Source organism: Petaurus breviceps, unplaced genomic scaffold (assembly GCF_028583685.1).
Source record: "Petaurus breviceps papuanus isolate PSGF00001 unplaced genomic scaffold, PetGlider_PUasm1.0 186, whole genome shotgun sequence".
NCBI classification, from domain to species: Eukaryota; Metazoa; Chordata; class Mammalia; order Diprotodontia; family Petauridae; genus Petaurus; species Petaurus breviceps.
This window is the reverse complement of record NW_027185798.1, coordinates 13,168,651-13,178,525: the sequence shown is the minus strand read 5'-3', so window position 1 is coordinate 13,178,525 and position 9,875 is coordinate 13,168,651. Positions and strand designations below refer to the sequence as shown.

Genomic DNA, 9,875 nt, shown 5'->3' with positions numbered 1-9,875 from the left:
TATTTGTAATCTCTATAGGCATTGTGAATATGGCATTGCTGATACATATGCCTAGAACCTTGAACCCTTGCCAACCACATTTTACATGTTTGGTGAATAAATGAATGAATCCTAAAAAGGAGGAAAATAGTAAAGAATGACCTTATAAATCGTTTTTAATCTTTGAATCTCACTTGTCACATCATAGATCATAAGACATAACAGGTCTACAGCTTAAAGGGAACTGGAGGCCATCTAGCACATTTTACAGATGAGGAAACTGAGGCCCAGGGAAATTTAGTGAGTTGCCCAGGGTCACATAACTAGAATGGCAGGATTTCAACCCAGGTCCTTCCTGACTCCACATCCATCACTCTAACCATTGCACCATTGTGCCCTTTTGAAAGACAGACTGATTGGTTGGTTGACTGTTAGATTAGAAACAGAGAGATGAAGAGGGAAAGGGAGACAGAGAGAGAGAAAAACAGACAGAGACAGAGAGAGAATGTCTTAAGAACTTTCTATGTGTCAGGCCTAAGCTAATCACTCTCTCAACCTGTATTAACCAGAAACCTTCTTGAGTTTCACCCCCAGTTGCTGACAATCCTTTCTAAAAATGCCTGGGTTTCCTTGCCTGCCATAGCAAGCCCAGCTCGGTGAAGATAATTGAACCATTCTTTGACAATCTGACTCTATCTTGCAGCACCTTAAGGGGCGGCCTCAGAACATTAATTATGATTGTCCAGAAGCGCAGAGGTGAGTATAAAAGGTGTACAAAATGTATTCATTCATTCAACAAACACTTATTAAGTGCCCAAGGCTCCAAACCAGATGCTGATTGAATCACAAAATGTGTATTGATTCTAGAAAATACTTCCCTTAAAAATATATATATAATCCTGTGCAAGCTTGTTTTCTCTCTTGTAAAAGTCAAGTACATTTGAAGGTCTGGTTATCTGAGGGTTCTAGTTGTGGTTAAATAAGGTTCTGCTATTGCTTATTTCAATGCAAGTAGAGGAGTCCAGGCACCAAGTCCCTTTGTGCAATACTATTAAATTTTTACAATTCTAGCTATCAATTATAGCGTAATAGAGTACTTTAAAGTTTGCAAAGCCCTTTATACATTATATCTTATTTGGTCCTCACCACCTGACCCTGAGGTGGGCACTATTATTATGTCCATTTTACAGGCAAACTGAGGTAGACAGAGATTAAGCCACTTCAGTTCACATTGCAAATAAGCATCTGAGGCTGAATTCAAACTCAGGTCTTCGTGACTCAGAGTCCATCACCCTATCTGCTACACCACCAAGTCGCCTCAGTCTTAAAAAAATTAACTTTGTTTTTGTTTTGTCTTGAACAGGTACTACCCTATGCCAGAGCTGGGCTATCTCAGAGGCAACAAACTTGATCTGAGCACAAGGAAAGTGACAACATTAAGTAGTGGTTCTAAGGGGCCCATCCTGGACTGGCTCACTCCTTGCCTTGAAAATAAAAACGGTGCTTCGTGAGGGCATGCTGCTGAAAAGAGTCATCGCATAAAGATGTATGCCACAGGCTTAAAGCCCTCTTCCTGCCTCCTCCAGACGTTGCTCTGGCTCTTCTAAGTCTGCGGCAAGACAAAGATGGGGCAAGGCAAGCGCAGTCTGATCTCAGCTGTCCACGGTGATTCCTGGATAATACAAAAACTGCATCCATGTGGATTTTTAAGGCATTATTCTTTTCCCAGAACACTTAATATGTCTAATCCCATTTGACCAAATAATAATCATAATATGGCTAATCCTAGCTGACTGCAGCCAGGGAGGGTGGGGAGAGGCCGGATTCAGAGCCAGGACCACATGGGTTCAAATCCTCCCCCCAGCGAGGTGCCCCCGGGTGCAGCGTGCCTAGGACTTCACTACCAAGTCATGGATAGATCTGGATCACCGCAGAGGCCCCCTTGCTGAGGAAATCATGGATTTCACTCAATTCAAAGTAATATTAAAATGAGCCTTCTATGCCGTAAGCATAGCAATAAGGGACAATGCAGTCCAGAAACACCCTCAATAGAGGCCCAAAGGTAAATATTTGCTTTGGATAAGCCACAAATTGGAAATCAGGAGAGCTGACCAAATCTAGTCATGCTTAACTCTCTCCAAGCCAACAGGAAGAACCCTGTTGGATCCAACAAACACCTGCCAGGTGCTAGATGCTGGGGACAAAAAGGCAATATGAAAACCAACCCTTGGGGACAGCTAGGTGGAGCAGTGAATAGAGCACTGGCTCTGGAGTCAGGAGGACTTGAGTTCAAATCCAGCCTCAAACTCTTCACTTACTAGTTGTGTGACCTTGGGAAAGTCACTTAACCCCAACTGCCCTGCCTTCCCCCCTCCAAAAAAAAGAAAAGAAAATCAACCCTTGTCCTAGAAGTGTTTATATTCTACAGGAGACACACCAAACAAACACAAAAGACATAGAAATAAATTGGAGAATGAGAAAGAGGAAGCTTTGTAGACAGACAGACATCTCCCACACAGATTGGCCACATGTCCCTGGGCAAAGCATGAAACATCTCAAGGCCCAGAGCAAAGCTCAAAAATTCTCTAAATGTACAAATTGTATACATTTATACATATATACGTGTGTGTATATAATGTATAAATAAAGCCAGCATTGGGAGAGGGAATTAGAAAAGGAAATTTACCTAACCAGGGGTTTTCTATACCAATGCAATCATAGGTCAACTCCAAATTATATGTGTCTATGTATGTATTACTATATGACTGTATAGCATCTGACTTGTGGGTACATGCATATGACTTGACCTGAATATAATATATATATACACACACAAGTACATGACTTGATCTCTGTATGTATATGTGTGTATAGTCTTTCTGTGTATTTTATAAATACAGGCTAAGTCCAATAGTGTTATATATTTTGTGTATGTGCATATAGTTATATATCTGTTGTGTATGCTGTAGAGGTGTGTGTGTGTGTATGTGTGTGTGTGTGTGTGTGTGTGTGTGTGTGTGTGTGTAGAGGCAGCTAGATGGTAAAGTGGATAGAGTCAGGAAGACTTGTGCAAATCCAGCCTCAGACACTTACCAGCTGGGTGGCCCTGAGTAAGTCACTTCACCCTATTTGCCTCAGTTTCCTCCTCTGCCAAATGAGCAGGAGAAGAAATGGCAAACCCCTCTAGTATCTTTGCCAATAATAACTCCCTATGGGGTCACAGAGCTGGACACAACTGAAATGACTGAACGACAATGTATAGACACACACATATTTAGGTTAAGTCCTATAGTGTTAAATATCTGTAGATAGATAGATACACGGTTGGGTGTCCATGTATGTAACCGTATGTATGTAACTGCCCTCCAGAACCTGGTGGGAATTTTTTTAATAGCACTTTCCCCACCACACACACAGACACTCACACACACACACACACACACACATACAAATATACATTTGTACATGCCTATGCATGCACACACACAGCAAATGGTGAGGAATGCTGTGAGGGGTGAGGTGCAGTGGGTTTGCAGAGGTGGAAAGAAGACACATTGGGAAGAGCTTTAAATGCCAGGCAGGAGTCTGTATTTCATTCTGGAGGTAATAGGACCGGCATACACAGACCACTTATTTTTCTGGGCCTGTTTTGTCATCTACAAAATAAAACTGAGCCAGTCCCTTTGGGGTTATAGGATCATAGACTATAGTGGATAGGGCACTGAACTCAGAGTCAGGAAGACCTGAGTTCAAATACTGCCTTAAAAAACTTGTTAGATTTGTGACCCCCAAGAAGTCATGTAATCACACTGTGCCTCAGTTTCCTTATCTGTAAAATAAAGGGTTTGGACTCAAGGGCCTCTAAAAACCCACACTTCACCTAGAATGGAGCTCAGAGGTCAAACCCCTCCTTTTAACAAATGAGTAAACTAAGACCTAGAGGGTTGAAAAGCCTTGCCCAAAGTCACACATGCAAGAAGTCAGGGGCAGGATTTAAACCGATTTCCTTGGACTCCAAAGTTATACTCTTTCCCAGGTACTGTGTGGCCCTGGACAAGTCACTTAATCTCGGTTTACCTCAGTTTTCTTATCTGTAAAATGGGCATAATAATAATGCCTATCTTCCAGGGTGGTGGGGAGGATGGGGGACCAAATAAGACAATGCTTGCAAAGCAATGAGCAGGATGCCTAGCCCATAGTAAGCATAATATAAATGTTAGCTATCATTATTATTAATTATTACTTAACATTAGCATTCTGTGGACCCTCTGGCATTCAGATTCCAATCCTGAACACTCAGAATTCAGAGCCAGAAGGCAAAAATCTTCTCCCTTTTGAAGTCCCCAGGCCGACAGGGCCAGGCAGATCCACCCTGAATAAACTCACCTGAATGCTAAGAAAAAGCTGGTGGAAACATTTTTAAATGGGGCAGCTTCTCACGATTGTCCCTTTTAATTAGATGGCTCGCCTCTCTTTCAAAGTCTTTTCCTCCTGCTTCCCCAATCCAACCCACACCTCTACAATCTCTTCTCTGCAACTCCCCTCGAGGACCTGGTGGGTATTTTAATAGAACTCTCCCCACCAGACGAGAGGAGAGAAGGGCTCTAATTAGAAGCTGTTCAGACATGACTATAGAAAAATGAGGGGCTATTAATCTAGCTTATCACAAAAACGCATTGGCTCCAGGACTCTCGCCCTCTTTCTACTCTAGATCACAAATTCTTTACCGCTGTGTTTGTCCTGGACCCCTCTGAGAGTCTGGTGAAACCGGGGAACCCTCTTCCCCCAATGAGGTATTTAAATCACTGAAGGAAATGATAAATTTCAATTAGAGATGTCTTTCCCTAGCCCTACCCCTACCCCACATGCGAGTTCACGGAGCCCAAACACACATCAATCCACAGAGTCCAGTTTAGGAAACCCAGCTGTAGATTGCCCCTCCTCCTCCCCCTCCAACTTCACTAGAAATAAATAATCATAATAATGCCTGGTGGTAAAAGCTATTTCCTCCATCTATACGCAGCACGCCGGTGCAAACCTCTCCTAGTGTCTGCTCTCCTGATGGAAAGGATAATTTCCTGACCTGCACAGGGGAACCCAGGGCCAGCGTTAAGATTGCAAATGCCAGACACTGCTGCGTTTTCCTAATGAAACCAAAGTTACAGCAGTGAGCACGAACTGCAAGTCGCCCCCTCCCCGCCCCCAACTGCCACCCTCCCACCTCCAAACCGGGGTGTCCCGGAGGCGGTAGGGTTGCCCAGCAGCCAGGTGCAAAGCCCAGCCCACCCCCCGATACTCTGCAGGATGTATGCCCAGGCTGCCTGGGTACCAGGGCTGCGGGATGCGAGTGCGGGTGTTCTCCTACCATTAAGCTGCCTGTAGACGATGTCCTCCAGCAGGGAGAGCCGCTTCAGCACCCCATCCTGGACGGGGCCGGGGCCGCGCTGGCTCAGGTTGGCAGCCTCGGCCCGGGGGTGGACGTCCCGGAAGGCGTCCGCGTTCCTCACTGCGATGGGCCGACACTTGGCCAGGAAGAGCACGAAGCCGGCCACCGCGATCAGATTCAGCACCAGCAGCACTTTGACCCGTCTCAGTGAAGCCATCAAACACGCCGGACTGACCGCTTCAGCTGCTCCCCGAGCCCCGCGCCTCCGAGAGCGGGAGCCCGCGCCTGGGGCGCCCTGGCCGGCCCCTTCAAGGACGCGTCCCCCGAGGACCGGGTGGGGGACTCCCCAGCGACGGAGCAGGAAGCGGGGGCGTACCGGGCAAACTTCGGGTCCCCCGAGAGCTCGGGGCTCCGACGGCCCCGCAGCCCGGCGGACGGACAGAGAGGAGGGCTCGCCCGGGTGCCTCCGGCTGCCACTGCTCCCCAAAGGGCCAAGTTGAGCTGCTCTGCCCGCTGCCTTCCCCGCCGAGGGTCTGAGTCCTCCAACTCCGGGTCTCCGAGGAGGGGGCGGGAATCCCCAGTTCCGTCAGTCTGCGCAACTTGGGCCGGCGGCCAAGGGGCGTCCCCGCGGGTTCAGCGCCCCGGACAACGGCCCCCGGCTGCCCGGCGTCGAGCTTCCGGGCCGGGCCCGAATGGGGCTTCTCAAGCTCGCTGGGCTCTCCGGGGGCCGCCCCGGCTGCGCTCGCCGGCGCGCTCCATGGCAAGGCACAGGACCGAACCCGCCGAAGCGTCTGTTAAATCCTCCCGGGGCCCAGAAGTCTCCAAGCTGGGGAGAGGGGGCGCTGCCAGGGGTGTCCCCGCCCCGCGCCGCGCCGCCTCCTAGGGAGAGGAACTCGGACGCACCCCGCCGAGAAAGCTGGTCCCCAGCGCGGGGCAGTCCCCGGCGCGCAGCAGCCCAGCCGTCCGGGCGTCCGTCGCGGGGTGAGGGTGCCCCAGGGGCCCTGGAGGGCGCTGAGGGGAAGGAGGGCTCTGGGTCAGCCCCCGGGAGCCCCCAGCCCCGGCGCGCGCGCCCCTCTGGAGCGCCTAGCAGAGTCGGAGCTAGCCCCGAGCTCCGGGAGGAAGTCGGCGAGGCTCCCGATGGACCCACGCAGTCCGATCGCCGCTGCGGCAAAGGGGGGGAGCCCGCGGCGGCGCGGCGCGGGCTGGGACCCTGGGTGGCCGGGCGGGCGGGGGGCGGCGGAGCTAGGGGCGCGGAGCCGCTGCGCCCATCGCAGCTCCAGACGGGCTCCAGGGGCCGGCAGAGGCGCTGGCACCGGCCCCTTCCTCTGCCTCCTCCGCGTCCTCAGCCGGCGCAGCAGCGGCAGCGGCGGCCGCCGAGCTCCTGCTGTCTCCCAGCTCCCGGCTTCTCCGAGGCCGGTGTACAGCTGATCCTTCGGAACCTCGGCGCGTGCACATGCACGCAGACCCCAGCACCGCAGGGACCCGGAGGGGGGAGGGCGCGGAGAGCGCGGGCGGGAGGATGCGGGGGGGGGGGGGGGGGGCCAATCGGGTCAGGGTCCCCGGGATTCGGAGGGGGGGAGGCCTCGGGCTCTCATTCCCGGGGAAGCGTGCTGCTCTCTGGGCTGCGTCTCCAATCCCCTGTTGGCAGATGAAGACATCCTTTCTGTAGGAGCCTGAATCTCCCTTTTGCATGCCCCGGGAATGGCTGAAAGGAAAACCTGGGCCGGAGGAGCGGATTTAGTTACCTTCCTGGCACTTGGGGGTTGGGGGTGGGGGGGTAGGTTCTCCCTAGCTAGGAATGCCAGCCGGCAGCGACCTGTGTGTCTACATTTACTGGGGAGCCGTGGGGGACGCTTGTCCAACAGACTTCTCCTGCCGCAACCTTCTCTCCAAAGGGTCCCAACCGCTCTAAGATGAATTTCCAGCCCATTCGAAGTCTGAAAGAAATCAGGCTGCTTCAGGCCTAATGGAAACAAGGCATTGGAGCCCGAGTGAAATTGAATATAGTCTTCACCTCATCTTTCCAGTCCCTTTGGATGTAACAGCTGGCATCCATCTAGGCTTCCCAAGCTCAGGATCCTGGGGCTGAAGAAAACCTGTGTTTGCTTGGAGACAGACCCTGTAATAATTCTCCCCAGCCAAGAACAGGTTATGAGAATCAGTAGGAGGGGGTGAAGATGTCTAGGGAAAGGAAGGGAGGAGGGGCAGCCTGCGCACGAAGGTAATTGAACTCAAGTGGAATTGTATTTGTGCAGTGGAATGATTTTTGAAGGCAATTTGCAAGGTTGATCTGCTCAGTGCAGACCATAGGTAGGCATTCCTGAATTCTATTAATCCAGGAACATTCCTTGCCCTTCCAGAAGAAACATTGGTAAGGTGTGGAACCGATGGAAGAGACACTTCCCTGGTGCCATCACCCCGGCATAACACCCATGGTAATAATGCTGTACTACCCGGACATCACGCCGGTATGTAAGAGAGTAAGGGTTAGCCATTAGCCATATATAAAGATGGGACCCAGAGGCTACGGTTACTGCCAGGGGTCAGTCAACAAGCATTAATTAAACTCTCACCATATGCCACACACTGTACTAAACACTGAGAATACAAAGAAAGTAAAAAAACAGTCTCGGACCTCAAGGAGCTTACATTAATATGGAGACAATATGTAAATAATTAAACACACATGCACACTATATACCCATATATAGACATACATACACACATATGTATATACACACATAACTAGTGTGTATGTATATATGCATACATACACACATACTATATATAGTATGTGCATAATAGTATATATTATGCCATATTATATTATAATATGTAATATCATATCTTATATAGTGTGTATATGTGTATTATGTATGTGTGCACTTATATGTGCATCTATATATGTCTATGCACATAGCTATTTGTGCATATATATATATATATGTGTGTGTGTGTGTGTGTGTGTGTACAGAATATATGTGTTCTATAGACAGACAAAAAGTAGATGGAAAGTAATCTGAGAAGACAAGATACTAGCAGCTGAGGGATGGGGAGAATAGGGAAACAGGATTGGGGGGCCTAGGGAAAGGACTCCTGAGGAAAGAGGACTTGAGTTGGGTCTTGAAGGAAGTCAGGGAAACCAGCACAGGCGGGTGAGCAGGCCCAGCCTTCCAGAAATTCGGGAGAGCCTGCACAAAGGACCACAAATGGGAAATTGTTCAAGCACCTGCACAGAGGTCAGAGAGGCTATGGATGGTGAGTGTACAGGGGAATGAAGTGTGAGAAGGGAAAGGTGGGAAGATGCCAGGCTGGGGTAGAGCTTTAGATGGGAAACAGAGGTTTTTACATTTAGGGAGCTGCTGAAGCTCATTAAGTAGAGAGATGACATGGTCAGACCTATAATTTAGCAAAATCATCTTGGCAGCTGAGTAGAGGATGCATTGGAGTGGGAAGAGACAGGAGGTTGGGAAACCAATTAAAAGGCGATTGCAGCAGTGCAGATGAGAGGTGACAAGGACCAACATTAGGGGGGTGGCTGTGTGATCCTTTTGTGAAGGTAGAAATGACAAATTTGGCAATGGATTGGATGTGAGGGGACAGTGAGAGGAGGGGGCTGAGTATGACACCAAGGTTACAGACCTGAGTGACTTGGAAGATGGGGCCCTCAGCAGTAACTGGGAAATTGAGAAGAGTTGGAGAAAAAGATGATGAATTTTGTTTTGGACACATTGGGTTTCAGATGTCTAGTTCAACATGTATAAGAGGCATTTGGTGGTGAAGGCCTAGAACTCGGAGGAGAGAGAGACAGAGGGAATCATCTGCATTGAGGTGATAATTGAACCTTTGCAAATTGATAAGATTACCAAGGAGAATAAAGAGAGAAAAGAGAAGAAGGCAGAGAACAGAACATTGGGGGGCCTCCTCCATTAGAAGGTATGATACAAATGAAGACCAGCAAAGGAGACAGGGAAGGAACAGAGAGACAGATTTGTCCCCAAACCCAGAGAGGGGAGAGTTTCTAGGAACAAAAGGTGATCAACAATGTTAAATGCTGCAGAGACATCAAGAGAGGTGAGGAATGAGAAAAGGCCATTAGATTTGCCCTTTCAAAGATCATAAGTAGCTTTGGAGAGAGTTTTCACTGAATGATGAGGTTAGAAGCCTGATAGTAGAGTTTAGAAGAGAGGAGTAGCCATAAGGGACTGATAACTGGCAGCTAGCAGTCTCTTAAGCAGGATGGGTCTTAAGAGTAACCAGAGTAGGCAGGTTTCATGGAGCTAGAAAGAGCCGGTGCTCAAAAATTATTTTCCCCTTGGTTGTCATGATGCTTAAAATTCTCCTATTAGAAAGTCACTTCTTTGGACCTTAGGATTTAGAGATTGAAGGGAAGTTGGAAGTCATTCAGTGCAACCCATGTATTTTATGGATGAGGATACTGAGGCCCAGAAAGAGGTTAAGTGCCTTGACCAAAGTCAGCTGCTAAGTGAGAGCCAAGATTCAAACCCAA

At 49.1% G+C, this 9,875-nt stretch overlaps 1 protein-coding gene across 1 annotated transcript in view; it reads right to left on the bottom strand.

Moving 5' to 3' along the window:
* GALNT17 (polypeptide N-acetylgalactosaminyltransferase 17) overlaps positions 1-6,250 on the bottom strand; it is a 429,974-nt gene extending 423,724 nt beyond the window's left edge. Inside the window, exon 1 of the mRNA XM_069089547.1 lies at positions 5,345-6,250. Coding sequence (XP_068945648.1) covers positions 5,345-5,582 — 238 coding nt within the window. The 5' untranslated portion in view covers positions 5,583-6,250. The remainder of the gene's footprint in view (positions 1-5,344) is intronic.
* Positions 6,251-9,875: the final 3,625 nt, after the last annotated feature.